Raw genomic sequence first — 16,394 nt, 5'->3', positions numbered from 1 at the left:
TCTGCTTTCCTTTCCTCTATCATTCGTGCGCACCGAGAATCGCGCAAGGGCCCAGCCATTTGAAGCAAATTTACATTTTTATCGCCGATACGGATAACGCCGGCTCGCGGACTTTGCAAGAGGGAACTCGACGTCTCGTCCCTCGGGTTTACTGGAGCATAAAACGGGGAAATAAGCGTACGAACTATTTCTACTTTGCAGAATCCATTTCTGCCTAAGCGGCTCGGGCGGACAGCGGACAACGGCGCCGGCACGGAGACGCCGGTGGCAGGACCAAAAGGCGACGTAGCTTCCTCGCCCCAGGGCGACACGATGAGAGATGCGAAAGCGGAACGTTTTCACGAGGCCGGGAGAAGCAATTCCGCGCCGGATTCCTACGATTGGCACATAAGCGGCAGGTAAAATACGTTCCGCCATTCGGAAAGAGAAAAAAGGGACCCCTGTGTATTTTTCGAATGCCGCTTCAAATTCTTTTACGTACAATAGAGCGCCGTTCAGAAGAATCTCGCTCGCTGAAACAATCGTTTGCCGAAGTAAATATTCGACGGGGGATTTCGTTTACAAACGATTCGTCTAAAAGGGTTTCTCTGCAAACGTATAAATGTTCTCCGTGGATATTTCATTTAATTTGCAAAACGCATCGCTGCTGCGCATTAAAAGTGATGGATAATATGCAATTTATTTCTATTTCTATACGAATAAAAGGTTGAACGAATAAATTGCGCATAGCTGGTCGTAATATAAATCAACCGATAGTAAAAAGCAATATTATATATGTATGCTGCGTTATTGTCCCCTCGTGCTTGTCTGTTTTGCAATAATTCCTCTCCCAATTAATCCCTCCCTTATTTGCGTGTTGGCAGACAACTATCGGTGGAAACTCCCTTGTCGCCCGTGACGGAAACCGAGAGGAGGTAGTGTTACTGTCGATAGAAGTAGCGTGAAACATCCCGACGTCAAGCGGAAGATAGATCGGGACTGATCGTCGATCGCGAACGAGCGACCGCGACATCAAAAGGCGAAATCGTCGAACGAACCAACGAAAATTTAATCTTCCAGAGAACCCGTCGTTATCGATTTCACTCTCTCGTCGCTTGTATCGTCAGAATCACGGGGCATTACCTTCAGTTTCGCTTCAGGTAAGAGCTCCGTGAGTTATTTATGAATGCGCGAAAATTTCTAACCGGCGAGGCTGACGAAAAAGCGGATCGAGGACTCGTTGAAAAAGTTTCTGCTAGATCTCAAATGTTTTTACATATACGATTGAAAACGTTTGAACGTTACGCATATTACGGTGATATCCAATGATTGTACCTTTAATTATTGTTGTCGTTTGACCATGATAGAATAGGATGGGAACGTTATTTATAATTAATCATCGCGCATGAATAGGTCATCGTATATATTCCCCCCAAAAAAGAGAGTCTAGTAAAATTATTATTACCATTTACTTCGCTATCAACTGCCAATATTTTCTATTTGAATAAAAATGTCCGGCAAATTTTTTTCACGGCTACACAACATTCGGTATGAACGATCGACTAAATATCATTTTGTTCTTTCTGCTTTTTATCCGGCGAACTTCTAAAAGCAATTTGTATCAATAACGGAAAAATAATGAAAAAAAAAGCGCGCGGATCACTACGTTATTTTATTAAAGATTGACGAAGTGATCAAATATTTATAAATGTTATAATCACGTGTGCAACATCGTGTAACGAAAGTAGATAGATGCACTTATCGCGGAGGATGATCCGAAATTAAGACATGCCTCGCCGGAGGTTTTCATTCCATTAATATCCTAAGAAATGTGCGCCCGCGACGCGCACGTTTGTAAATAACTTGAAAATTGAAACTCGTATACGTTCAATCCAGTGCTAGAGAGAACCACTGAAAAAGTATTTTACGTTTTTTTTGTACGTCCTAATATAAAAATATCACGTCAAAAGCCCGGCACGAGCAATGTACGAATTGAAAAATTTTTTTTCCCTTTGTTTTTGAAACTCGTTTTTGCTTTGCTAGTTGCCACGTTCAATATCGATAAAATTCAAGGTGAACATCCATCTTATACGAACGTATCCGTTCGGCTTACTAAATTTACATCGCAATTTAAATAAAATTGCGTGAAAAAATATTTCACGTTAACGGGCCACTTTGAATAATTTTTAATAGATTCTATCGGCAAATCAGTCTGGATGATCTATATTATGATAAACCTGTGAAAATTATAAATATAGTTCATGAACACGAAAGATATGGAACAAGAATTGAACGAAGAGGTTCTGCATGAACAGATCACTCAAATATTTAATTACTATTTAAGCACAGCAGAAACAAACTGTACTTGAAACTAGAGTAAGAATAATATTTTTCAAATTCACGAGAAAAGAGAGAAAAATAGGGGGGAAAAGTGAAAAGATTTCTATCATACGTTTCTGATTATAGCCAGTCATATAGGTTCTCGTCTAAACTGGATTGACAGATAATATAATAGATTAGCGCTCGTCCCAAGGATAAGATTTCACGCACATGAGCAGTTGTCTCCGCACTCAACGAGCAGCGAAAGAATTTTTCGTAAAACAGTTAACTTAAAAATGTATTACAACTTAAATATTTTTATATATGTAAAATAATTAAAGTTGTAATAAAATATTTAAAAAAAATGACGAATCTAAAATTAATCGTATTACATGTAGTACAGAGATTAACAGTATATTATTATTTATTTATATTAATAATATACATTACGTTATATAAATATATTATTATATATAATATGATTAATTTTGTATTCTAATCACCGGATAAAAACGTAATATTTAAATCGATAACATAGTATAAATAATAATATGCATTTATTAGAATTTGTTACTTTGCAATTTACATATTTTCAAATTTTATATGTAAAATATATAATTCATTTTGTGATTATTTCATATATTTTTTGATTTCGTGTAACATCCTCTTCTTTTTCCGTCCTCTTAATTTGCATGTCATGCAATCTATTTGTATTTAATTGTTCGGCGATCATTTTACGCGGTACAATAATAATTGTGTAACTCTGAAATCGATATTCTCTCACTACTCGTATGCATATCGCGTATAAACACGTATGTTTTATATACACCGACGCGAAAATGGGACATTCGGTTTTGAGACCGTCGTGACAAAGTAATCTCCCATGCGTATACCCACCCGTGTGTAACAAAGCATTGTATCGAATCGACAGATTTTCCGCTACAAAATATCAATCACGTGGCGAGAGATCGCTCATGTGCCTGAGATCTTATGATTGTTATAAGTGTCTTTTGCAGTTCACTTATTTCGATTTACAAGGTACGTAGATTGCATAGATATTGTATATAAACGTAAAGGTGTACGTATATTGTATTCATATTTTGTATGTACGATATTCGTATTTTTTAAAAAAAGTAGGCTCGTAAACGAAAACCCGCGATACAACGACGCCCTTCTTCAGTTCGTGCCATTAAATATACGATTGACCTCTTGTTTAACGTTAAACTTTATGTAATTTACATACATCATTTATGATATTGATTTTATATATTTTTATGATTATTAGTCAATTATATAATTTTGCTTAATTTTAATTATATAGATAATACATATATATTTATAAGTTATATAATAATACGAAACAACGTAAGTCTTGTTCATTTGTATGGTTTAGTACTTTACGTTATAATATTTACACAAATTTCTATCTCAAATTCTACTTATTGGAATGATATAAGAATTACAATTACAATTTCTAATTTGCCTTCGTTCTAAATTCAAATGAACTTGGTTCCAATTATATTTAACAATTGTATTTTGATCAGACAAAATGGCAGATAATTTTTATACTTTTTATTCAAGATACAATGTCTTTGAATTATTTTTTCATTGTCTTTTCTTTTCGAGACTCTTAAATTACAAGTTACCACTGCGAGGGATTTGATTGAATTCAAAATTTATGATTCACATTAACGGCGCCGAGCGCACGACCAAGAAAAGGCAACCAAAGAGAGACTCGTGATTTTGTCGGACCTTATTGAGACACGGGGGACCACAATACAAACGTATGAATTTAAGAGATAGCTTTCAGAGCTCACGGTAGCGGACGGTTCGAGACGTATCGTGTCCCGAGCCTCGCGCGCATCTCAATTTCACAGCGCATACAATTGCCATACGGAGACTGCGACGGACTTTGCTATTCGATAAGGATAATTATTGAGCACGCACGTTTACACGACTTTTATTCGGCCGTGGCGATTCCGCGTCTGTGCGAGCCGACTCATCCTCCACATTATTGCATAGGCCAGGAATAAGCGAGCCCAGTGAAAGTGGCGAATTAATCACCAAGAAGAAAAAACAATATACATACACTTCCTAATATGTTTACATTTACTAGATATATTCGGCGCCTCATAAATTAAGATCCGCATTGCATCGTCGCGCGACTAATCCTAAATACGCCTGTCTAATTCAAAGCGTAGACAGCTGCATTTAGAGTTAAAGGAGAGGATGCCAATATGGATCTAGGAATCCTTCCAGAAATACGGATGTCTACTGATAACATATGCGCCGCAATTATGTTGTATGTAATACTATGTGCGATATTAATTCTTCTAACGGCTGCTCTACATTCTAGTGTATTATGTTATTCCATAACGTCCTCTACGTTCATCAATTTGTAATAAAATTTAATTTTCTTCAGTCTATACGTTCAGTGATTAATTAAACGCATTTTGATGTGCATTTCGATGCGAATTGCTATCAGTAGACATTTTCCGAATTGTTACGGGTATACAATTATTGTTATTTAAACGGTTATATATGTATATATATATACACACACACATTCGTATATGCGTTTTACGAATTACGATAAACTCTTTATCACATATTGCACAAGATATTTTGTATCCTATATTAGACGCGCACTCTGTTTCTAAATCTCGCTGTAACGGATGAAATACACACTTTGTGCAGACTAAGTACACCTTAAACATAGATTATTATCAAACGATTTAGATGTGACGAATCTCTCCGCGCTCGATATCGCGACCAAAAGTACTTGTGATGCTCAACCGAGGCATTAAATAACCGATTAGAATTTGATTTTACTCGACAATCAATATATTATGCGATATATGTATATATTATTTCGATATTTCTATTCTTGTCACATACTCATGAGATCCTTCCGTTGTCAACTTTCGAAAATCCACAACTCTAGAGATGTCTTTAGAATCTTAAGTAGCTGCAATTTTTATCTTCTTAACACTTTCTTAGATGTTATCTTCGATTATCTCTTTCTCTCTTTCTCTCTCTCTCTCTCTGTCTCTTGTTAAACTCGAGAAATTGTACAAAAACTTTTACTTACTAAATGACAAATTGCGACATAATCGCAACACTCTAGATATTGTGCAGTCCACATTGGAACATCGGTCCTTTCCTTAATTAAATCGATGATATCAATTTATTTGTGCGTTTGCGAAATATAACAAACTGTCGACTTTGATATTTCAACGGGGACTGCACGATGCCGCGGTTATCGCGCACAAAATTTCGGAACTAATGGACAAGCTAACGCGAACAAGAAGCAATTCTTGAAAGCGTTGTCTTACTATTTGCTATAGCTGCAATAACATTCCACCAAGCTTACGCTTCTAGATACTGCGATCCGCTGTGAAAAGGTCGAAATTCTTCTTACGCATTTGTAGTAACTAAGTACTGTAATTGCTCGTCTGTGTAATAAATCCTTTTTATCTTTCCATTAACGTCATTTGCCTCGTAAAACTCGACTCAACTATTAAATCTTTCATGATTTATCTCCGAGTGCTACTGCTCTCCCTCGCGCATCAGCCCCTTTCATTAAGCCAACGTGGACTCTCGTAAAAATTTTAACGGCCCACTTTAACACCCCCCCCCCCTCCCGCCGCTATTGTTTCCCCACCCCCCTCCTGCTCACCCGCGTTAATTGAAACATCATCTTCGTTAATCTCTCGCTCTTCACATTAACGAGTCGATACGTAATGATCGAGCGAGCTTATAAGCCAGACGCAATCCTTAGTCTCGGTCGATTTGTATTTTACATTTTGATGCCCGCCAAACCATAACAAAAGATTCTATTGTCCGCAAGTTGGTGAGTAAAACAATTCCGTAGAAATGTACAAGGGACTTCGTAGAAAGACGCGCGTAACTCTTTCTTCCTTCGCGTCATGGACTTCCGAGTGTTCGAGCGTATAGATAAAGAAAACGCACAAGATCAGCTTTTCATGAAGATACAACTAGCCCGCGATCTTGTAAAAAGGAATTTAAATCGCTCGTAATTGTATCATGACCGCCAATAATTTAGATAAGCGTAAAAACTTGCCCATCGTGCCCGTCGGGATTCTTATTGTAAATTTATACTACATAAATATATACATATATATATATTTTACTCTCGTGTACATTCTATTATCCACAAGTGTGCCGTTTTGTTAAATAAATCACGCATTCTGATGATGTCAGAGGCAAAAACAAAACCACGTCTTCCCAAGTTTTATTTCCACCCTGTGCGCGCGCGCCGCGGTTGCTTTTCCACGAAAAGACGTGACGTGTAAATTTTATTCATTAAAAGAGGCTATTAGTCATTAGTTTGTGCCCGATGCAAATGGGTTAACTAAATGGAGAGAGCGAGATGCAATCCGTCAATTTTCACACGAATTTCGAGTATAATCGAAACGCTGACGCGCTTGTGCAATACCTTGACCTGCCATAAAAATCAGGGACCAATATTGTAAATCGTTCGGACGAGCCGAGCCGATTTGGCCGCGAAGCAACCATGCGTGCCACGACTATCAATTCCGTTGGGCAACTCTATGCCGATGGTTCGCAGAGGCGCAGGCGAAAAACAATGGACACAAACCACGAAAGCCAATCAATCGTGGTGCATGCTTACGCTCTTGCATTGCACATAAGTATAAAAAGGTTTTGAAATCGAAGGGGGCCTTCAGTCGATCGTTCGGGCCGTCCAAGAAAGTCGTAAATCGTCATATCGGAAAATATTCGTCTGAAGCATGAAGCTTTTGGGATATTGTCTTCTTTGCGTAAGTATTGTACATTTAGAATCAATCAATCATTTACCAAAACGCTAAAACTCTTCCTGCAGCGTTTATATGTTTTTGTAAAAACGATATGTATTGTATCAATAGAGAGGGAGACGTAATACTTTTTTAATTACACAGTTGAGAAAGTTGTGTTAAATTTAACAGATATCACATGTCCCAAACGATCCACATAAATTTTCGTGTCAATTTAACATAATATGGATATGTTAAATGATTACACTATACTCTGTTAATATTTTAATATTGTACAAATAAATGCAGATCTCAAAATAATTTGAAATAAATTTTATGTGAAATTAACATACTTTTAATGGCAAAATGAATTTTGAAAACTGTAATTTTTATATTTTACAGATGTAATAAGTTAAATGACGGTTCGAAATCACTGTCACTTATATTATATAGAATAAAATCAACATTTTATTCTGTAAATTTTAACAGATAAATTTTGTTATTAATAATATAGATGATATGTATTGCGTCCGATTAAAAAATAAGTACACATTGTGTTGTTTTAACATTTCTTTTCAATTACTTTAATAATTTTACATTTGAGGTCAATTAACACAAGAGCAATATGAATTAAATTAACACATGAATGTGTCGAACATTTAACACAAAAATTTTAACCGGCACTTTTTTTAAATAAAAAAACACAAATTTCCCAACTGTGTACGTTTGAATATAACGTTGAAATGGCTTTTTATAAATAATTGTTAAATAAATATTTTGAATAAAATATTAAATTCTTTCTGCCAATAGACAGAAACAACTTTCGGAAACGATTGTTCGAATATTATCGTCTTTGGCAGATTATATTAATTACAACTGCAACTTTTTATGATAATTTTTATGATAAGTTTTCTACCTGCTCTGACTAAATCTGAATTCTCCTCGGTCTACTTCTAACCGATTTTTATTTGTAAGCCGCTTGTTTTATAAGGTTGTAAATTTGTGATTTTCTACTATCGGGACATTTGCTAAAACTTGCATCAACTGAGGCTTTTCAAAGAACCTTTTTACGGTCAATTTTAATAAAGTATTAAACCTTTTCTGGTCGCACCGAGTCACGTCTGATAAGCAATTTACGAGTCGCGTGAAAGCTACGTCGTAAGCTCTTGGCAATTTTCTATTGACGGAATTTTATCAAGCGAGCTTCCCAATCGCCCCAGAAAGAAAAGCGCGAAAAGCTTGAAACGTAATTATTTCCGTCTCATAGTGACAGGTTCTTTCCAGTAAATAACATTTATTCCTAATCAGAGCGTAAAAATCGCCAGTTGCAACCGCGATTGCCGACGTGACTTATAATTTTCGTGAAAATGAAACTACCGCACGTCGCTGGTAGTTTCAGCGAGTGAACGTGTTGCAACGCGCGATTATGTGTTGTATCACCTGTCCGCGGTACATTACAACATCATCTGATAAAATTCATGTTACGAGGAAGATTCACTCGACTGTTGAACAACATTTTCTGGTCCCGATTATACCTGCCTTTACGCAGGAAACTGGTAATCTCTTTCATAAATGTATAAGCTTATTCCGAGGCTAAGGGTAGATCTTGTAACTCTCGCTGCAATTTATACGTACATTTATTTTACATATTTAAAACATGCTCGCGTCAAGGCATACGAACTTCCGTAACTTTCGATATGTCTCGCAGCTCTTTGCTACGAGAGTGCAACCGAAGCCGCAAGTAACGAAGCTGTTTCCGGAAGGACTAGCGCCGTATCACAAACAATTCAACAGCACCACGCAGTCGGTGGATAAGTTTTGGGACAAACTACGCACAACGTACAAACTTGTTTTCCGTCAACTCGGCAACACCAGCGACGCGGAAAAGGTCCTCGCGAAGAACGCGCCGGATACTAACTTGCAAGCTCTGAGACTGATCTGGGCTGACACGCTAAAAGCAGACAACTATACGAATCTCAAGTATCCAAGCAACAGCTTCCTAGATCAGGTAAAATCGCTGTCGATACTTAAGAAGAACGACAGCAAGGCAAAGGCGAGCAACCTCGAGGGCTCAACTTTCGAAATAAAAGCAACGAGCGAGAACAGAACGAACGTGACTTCTAGCTCCAACAAAATTAAGTCACTGCCTGACGATGATTGGTTCAACGATATTCAGCCTCTGGGGCAACTGGAGCTGCAGGACGACGAACTGGACAAGAAAAACGAGGTGGAAATCGTGAAGACAGGAACGACGACGGCGGTTTACCATCTGCTCGAGTGGCTTGGGTCTCTCTTCGGCTTCACCTATAGCGTCTACTCGAAATTATCGGGCGTTGCTTGTGGCAACGAAAAGGCGATACGTTGATAACAAAACGGCAGAAAGATAAAATAAAATACATTACATAAAAACTTATACTAATCTGTTCATAAATCTATTAAGTCCGAATGTACGTAACACGAATATCTGCAATTGTAATTTATCCAATATAAAAATCGAATACAAATTACATTTAACGCTACATGCACGTCAAGAGTACGAGCAAACGTCGAATGAGAATTTCACAAGTTCAGTACGTTTAGTAGTAAATAGAGGAAAAGAAGGGAAAAGAGGACGGAGGAAGCGAGGACAGCACGCAATAAGTCGAATTTTATACCTTTGTACTGTCGTCGTATTCCGCTCGCATATTCCACTGTAAAAATAAACAAAACAAATAAAAATCTACATCTTACGAGATTAAATAATGGTGCCCTTTACACTTTACTAATTTTCCAATTGTACGAGCAACACAATGGATGCTACCGCACGAACATGAAATATTATATCGTCCCGTTGAGGATCCGAGGGCAAAGAGTTCGTTCTGAAAGCGACACAAAGTTCACCGTATTAATATTTCCGCGTTAGTGTCATAGACGATTCGTTGTACGGCATTGCGTAAGAGTTTATAACGCTATTTTCCGCAACGCTCAACCGCAGATTGCATTCACTCGATACACTCGCAAGTACAACAAAACGAAACAGCAATCTTTTACCTTGCACATTTTATTCAAAAATATTTCGATCTGAAAAATACATGTCATTTTTAGCTATCTGTTTTTGTCATCACTATACAATAACAATTCTCTTGCAGGATAAATGCATAAAGTCTTGTAAACGCACATCTTTGCTGGCCAAAACAGTGCTTAAATACAAGTCCTATAAATATACATTCACCATTTAAAGAGTGCTATTATCTTACATTTATCTCTAATCTCAATTAGAAAAATTGAGAGAAATCATCATAAAAATCACCGCCTCGACCGAAGAAAGATGTAAAAGAACCTCCATTCGATAAACATTATTCAATCATCAAGATCTTAAAAAAACTTAAAAAATAGACTCCAGCAAGACTTAAAATACTGCTATTTGACATACGCGTGTCTGTATGAAGTCTTTGGTTGTATAACGTGATACCAGAGTATGTGTGTTCTTAGTACCGTCTTCTAATTCATACGTCTAACGCGCACGCACATGTGTCGCACATATACAAAGAGAACGTTACAGAACTACAATCATAATTGTAGTGAATGTACGACGCATGGAAGTCTTTCAACGATCTCTCGCTCTAGTATATGTGTAAACTAAAATTGAAGCGTCGAACAGGCGGGTATCCTAAAAATAATGCCAAAAAAAAAACGCATTTCTTCACATCCTATTTGACTTAATATTTCTTAGGTAATCACTATCTTGTATTTTTTTTAGACAAAAGTGTTTCAGTGCATTCAAGTAAATTTGATTAAAGTAAAACACGATATAAATTTACAAAGAGAATGGATCAATAAAATTTAATATTTTATAAAATGGTATATAATAAAAAGTTTGTGAGACAGATGCTATCATATTTTTAGGTACCAACCAGCGACGACTTCTTTTTGAGACCATAAAATTTAATAGTCTAAAATATGAGATGACTGAATGAAGATGATAAGTGATTTACTTAGAAAAGAGATGAGAAATGATGCATTCAGATAAAAACTTATGCTTGACAAATAAATGCAAATAGTATTAGAGGAAATCGTCGCTTAATGCATTTTAACATATTTTTCATGTATAAAAATATCAGTTTTGAATTGTAAAACTATAACATTCGTTTTTATATCTAGAACACATTTCTATATTATGTCAACATAAATCTCATAATATTCGAAAAATCTATTAGGATAAAATATTGAGTTCTCAGATATTTATGGTCAAACTATTGCCAAAAGTAAACCTCGATATCCATCATAATGAATATTTTTCCAGATATAATTATTTATGTGTTCTAACGGACAATAATGTATTCTATAATGTTTTAATCAAATTTCTGGCAGTATATCGTTTATTATTTCCGTTTACCATTAATAGCAACTCAATTCTGAAATTTCTGCTAATATCAAGTGTCAAAATTTGCAAGTCTTATACCGTTATCATTCCTTCAGATACTTATTAATTTGTTTTCCGAATTCAAGTTAACCAAATAAAAAATATACGCGGCAAAAATATTACACATAAAAGAGCGAGACACTTTCGAATATTTTGAAACCACGAACGTTATTCAATAGCATACCTTTAAAAAAAAAGAAATGTTTTACTCTATCGGCAAGCTCGCTTCTGACGACTCTTTATTTTAGCAATATCTCTGATATAAATCTATTCTTAATTAACTATACAGATTAAATGTAAATGCATTTTAGTTATCGCGAAATAGTCCAAAAGTCTTAATGAAAGTAATCATTAAAATTAAAACTAATGACAATGGACTAGAATTCTTTACAATAACTAATTCTCTATAGCTTAAATAAGGCAGACAAGCATGCAATTACATAAACTGGCCTTTCCTTACTTAATTCCTCTCGTTGACTTTCTCTATTCACATTTAAAAATTTTTTATTTCATATACGATGCAAGAAAAATCTTTGAATAAATGTAAAGAAACACCGAGAATTAAGGCAATTAGAGTAAGTTGATACATTAACAATTATCCGTTCCTTCGCAATTTATTTAAGAACAGTAATATACGCACTCTCACGTAAGTGTGAGGATTACTAATGAGTTTAGAACGAAAGAAATCATAACTAAAGACAAAATTTTATCAAACCAATGTTTCTCATATTTTTAAATACGAATTTACAATAGTTTTCTCGAAATTGTAAAAGTCAATGTTCAAAAAATAAATGAAATAAATACGATAAATAGGAGAAGATGGCGAGAAAGTATGATAGGACACGACGGAAGGACAAAGATGATAAATTTAGGTAATCACAGCTTATAGTTTAGCATAATAATTGTGGCCATTGTGGCGCAAAGAGATGTGCGCTGCTCTAACAAGCCGAAGATCCGAGTTCAAATCCAACCAAGAATTGTTGGTTTTTATTCGATCGCCACCTCTCGAAAGGTAATAGTCAAACCACCGAGAGTACCTTCCCATGAAAATCCCCTTGTGGAAGCATGGAGGAGTTCTGTATGATATACAGAGGATTTAAAAGGACGTCGCATTTAAAAGGGTATTCATTTGAATGGCCTCGCATGTGATGATCGAGATGCTCGATCAGCTCATGCGAGGCCATTCGGATGAGCGACCTTTTAAATGCGACGTCCTTTTAAATCCTCTGTATATCATACAGAACTCCTCTATTCCAGATTTTCCTCTAAGCTAGCTTCCTCTAAACCGAGTTTCTCCTCTTGTATTGCTCTCTCGCACCTTTAATACGACAAGACGTTAAAACAATTATGCTAAACTTGGTTGGTTTCTTTTTTTTTATGCATATATCTCCGCATCAGGTATATGGGACCTACAATTTAACGCCGATTCCGAACAGCTTCCACAAGGGGATTTTCATGGGAAGGTACTCTCGGTGGTTTTCCTCTAAGCTAGCTTCCTCTAAACCGAGTTTCTCCTCTTGTATCTCTCGTAACTCGTATTACATGGTCAATTAATATATTACGCTACAACCCAGCCAGAAATAACTCGTCGATGGACGTCGAAACGATGTCGCGTCGACATCGAAACCGCCATATTGACGTCGATTCGACGTCGTTTCGACGTCGATCGGCGAGTAATTTCTGACTAGGAATAAAAAAATTCAAGCGGAAAAACAGATAGTGCAAGAATATCTTCATTCTGCATACGTGCTATTAGTATAAAAATGAGGACTGAGGAGAAGTTGTAGAATAGAGAAAATGTGTTCGGTCCCAATGACTTTAGAATAGAGGAGATGTGTATGTATGACACACGTATATCTTTATCACCATGCATATATATGCCTTTGATCTGCTGTTAAAACGTTTCGTATTAAAATTAAACTATAAAGGTGAAAGAGTTGTAGTGGTTTAAAGGACAAAATACAAATTCGAAAATTCAAATTACCTATGTCCACTTTGTGACTTACTATATGTATATTGCTTTGAAACATATGTGAAACATATGTGGACCTACAGCTAAGATGGCATTATATACCTTAAATTTTCGTCCATATTACTGGTCTGCGCCTGTTCAGACATATTTATATCTTTCATCATATGGTCCTTCAAGGAGGCAAATGTGTGCAAAAAATTCTTCGGATTTTGCATGTGTTGCAGAAGAGCTTCCTGCTTCAATAAGGAACTGTCCTTTAGAAAATAATTTGCCTCCTGCTTAGGCGCCACTATCGCGCCATCACTATTTTCGAATATTTTTGCAGCATTTTGATCAATATAACAAGACTCGTCCTTCATTTTCTTGCGAGTGCTCATATGCGTTTGAAAATGCTTGTTCAAGTGATCTTTACGTGAAAATGCTTTCTGGCACAACTTGCACCTAAAGTCCTTGTTGCCAGAGTGGATGACGGTATGTCTCGTCAAATGCTCGTTCCTCTTGAACCCCTTATGGCATACGTCGCATTTAAAAGGTCGCTCATCCGAATGGCCTCGCATGTGCTGATCGAGATGCTCCTTCCTTTTCAGCATGGCACCACATTCTCTGCATTGGTACTTTCGTTCCTGAAGTAAATAGAAATTTTTTACTTAGTACATATTTCTTTTTAACGATAAAAAATTCTCTTCGAGACTCGCGAACAATAAAGTCTATACGTACTTGTACATGAATCTGTATATGTTGTTCAATGTGTGCCCTATCTGGATGCCCAAAATTGCACTCCGGGCAACAGAAAACCTGAGTTCCATCGTAGTTAAAGCTTATCTTGATCTCGCCAAGTTTTGCTCGAAATTTCAACTTTTTCCCAGTTTTCGGCAAATCGGTTTGTACTTGCTGCTCGACTTTTAGAACGTTTCGCATACTGTTTTCAATCTCATGATCAGTTGGCAGATTCAGATCATTTGGATTGATGGCCACTGTTATCTGATCGGCACTTGCAAAATTATTGCTATTTTGTAGAAAGTTCCTAATATTTGGTATATTTAAAATATTCTGCGCTTGCTCTGCTTTCTCCTCCTGTCTGTCCTGCGTCTTCCTTGATGGTTCCGCACCTAGTACATCCCGCATTGCTTCCTGCAGCTGTAAGTCTGAAAATGATTGTTTCTGGACATATTCGGCCATGGTTGCTGGTGTTAGCCGTTTCATTAGATTGCCAGATTCCTGAAATTCACAACAGAAACAAGTAAATATAAATTTAAGAGAGAACTCACGCCCGTTTTAAGCAGAACTATGTCAACGGTCAAAACAGTTTTTTACAAGTCTGCTTGGGAACTAACGGACCTTTAATATCGTTTTAATCATCAATCAGTTTATATGCATTTTACTTTAATGATCAATCTTTCATTTTATAAACATTGACAATGATTCTAAAGCTGCGTTCGGAAATGTCACCCGAGTGCCCCATCACTTTATCCTTGTTATTAATCGAATATTAAACAAGGACAAAATGATACACTAGAACACTCAAATGACGTTTCCGAGCGCCGCCTAACTTTCGCCATAGTTTCTTGTCAAAATTGCTTCCGTTTGTTTTTTGTTTACGTATGTATACCGTATAATTTTGTCTTACCTTCGTCATATTAAATTTTACTCGTGATTTTCTCTTCCTTTTCTGTAACTAAATTATTGTTGCTGAAGAATGCTATCAATACAGTCAAACCGTTCGACGGTTTTATTCAACTACTCAGAGCAAATTAGATATTACTTTCGAATTGACATCCTCATTTCGCTTGTCTATTTTGGTCGTTGACTGCCTCACAAATTAAACATATCTTTGCATAATATCAAAATAACTAAAAGCAACTAAAAAAAAAATTACAATTCGCAGAACGTCTATTGAACATTTTTTATCTTTAACCTGGACACTTGACTCCTGCTTCCCGGTATCCGCCTGCGACGTGGAGGGTATGCATAGGCTGTTGATAAAATTAACGCCGCTCGACTGCACACCGAGCGTCCCGTTATTCTGAACGTAGTTGGGCACATTGATTATCTGGTTGAAGGCCTGCTTATCCTTGCAAATTGCCGGCAACAGATCCTGCAAAGAGTACCCGCCCATCTTCAGGCACTCGGTTGCCGGCTGCGAAAATAAACGGAGGTAAATTTTAGACGCGGGAGCTCGCGGGGCACAGGGTAGACAAAACCTGCGGGAGAAAGAGGGAGAGAAGACCCACCAGCAACGTCGGGCGAGACGGAAAGTGTATGCGAGTGAAGGTCTCCATGTCGATGGCGGCGAACGCGGCAGCGGACGTGCACAGCTCGGAGAACTGCGGTAGCACGCTGGGACACTTGGCGGGCTCGCGGGGCGCCTCGTCCCCGGGTGAATCCATGGTAACTCGCCGCGCGTGACTCGAGCGTGCCCGCGGTGACGGCGTGCCTAACCTAACCGAACCTAACTGAACGGCTAACCTGTCCGCGTGGCCGCGACGGGATATCGGGGGGATTACGCGACGAACGGTCGCATTCTCGCGCAGCCTGAGCCACGTGACGAATCCGGGTATCACCTGCGACGTGCCGTAGCGCGATACATCAACGCCGGAGACTCTACCTAGTTTAAACTTAGCTTATTTACCTAAGGGACCCGCGAAACACTCCCGTGGACGGCGTCGTCTCATATGTTCAGCGGTGTTCGAGGAGAACAATTGATCAACATGGCGTAGCTCGGACTCGGGAGACGCGCTTGGTTTCTGACGCATGCGCAGCGAGAGCAGCTGTTAAGCAGTGACGTATACTACGGCGTGAGATCGTCGCGAAAGGCGCGAAAGTCACGACCAGTCACGACGAGGTTAGGTTACGGTAACGGTAAAGTGTAACTTTGTTAGGTATAGCTTTGTGTAGGCGCGTAATATTGTATGCTACGTTTATACGCCTTTGCAAATGCGTAGCTTTT

At 37.6% G+C, this 16,394-nt stretch overlaps 3 protein-coding genes across 6 annotated transcripts in view; 2 read left to right on the top strand and 1 right to left on the bottom strand.

Annotated features, from left to right (window-relative positions):
* LOC105559446 (calcium/calmodulin-dependent protein kinase kinase 1) overlaps window positions 1-2,383 on the top strand; it is a 74,427-nt gene extending 72,044 nt beyond the window's left edge. For both annotated transcript variants that reach the window (XM_012007730.1, XM_012007729.1), the window contains 2 exons: window positions 202-398; window positions 864-2,383. In XM_012007730.1, the coding sequence (XP_011863120.1) occupies window positions 202-398; window positions 864-918 (252 nt within the window). In that variant the 3' untranslated portion in view covers window positions 919-2,383. The remainder of the gene's footprint in view (window positions 1-201; window positions 399-863) is intronic.
* A 4,591-nt stretch (window positions 2,384-6,974) lies between these two features.
* LOC105559445 lies at window positions 6,975-10,018 on the top strand. The gene is made up of 2 exons (XM_012007727.1): window positions 6,975-7,100; window positions 8,782-10,018. Exons 1-2 carry the CDS (start codon window positions 7,071-7,073, stop codon window positions 9,436-9,438), a joined length of 687 nt encoding a protein of 228 aa, XP_011863117.1. The 5' UTR covers window positions 6,975-7,070; the 3' UTR covers window positions 9,439-10,018.
* An 83-nt stretch (window positions 10,019-10,101) lies between these two features.
* LOC105559444 (zinc finger protein 184-like) lies at window positions 10,102-15,855 on the bottom strand. 3 transcript variants are annotated; one of them, XM_012007724.1, is made up of 5 exons: window positions 15,679-15,855; window positions 15,363-15,584; window positions 15,075-15,122; window positions 14,165-14,665; window positions 10,102-14,070 (listed from the first exon to the last, which is right to left on the bottom strand). In XM_012007724.1, exons 1-5 carry the CDS (start codon window positions 15,832-15,834, stop codon window positions 13,531-13,533), a joined length of 1,467 nt encoding a protein of 488 aa, XP_011863114.1. In that variant the 5' UTR covers window positions 15,835-15,855; the 3' UTR covers window positions 10,102-13,530. The 3 variants fall into 3 exon arrangements, with proteins under 3 accessions (XP_011863114.1, XP_011863115.1, XP_011863116.1); XM_012007725.1 differs by having other exon boundaries at window positions 15,075-15,116; XM_012007726.1 differs by lacking the exon at window positions 15,075-15,122.
* Between the last annotated feature and the right edge of the window lie 539 nt (window positions 15,856-16,394).

This window comes from Vollenhovia emeryi, unplaced genomic scaffold, assembly GCF_000949405.1.
Source record: "Vollenhovia emeryi isolate VEMERY1.0 unplaced genomic scaffold, V.emery_V1.0 DF939271.1, whole genome shotgun sequence".
Lineage (NCBI taxonomy): Eukaryota > Metazoa > Arthropoda > Insecta > Hymenoptera > Formicidae > Vollenhovia > Vollenhovia emeryi.
The sequence above is the reverse complement of the archived record's forward strand: the minus strand, read 5'-3'. Positions and strand labels throughout refer to the sequence as shown.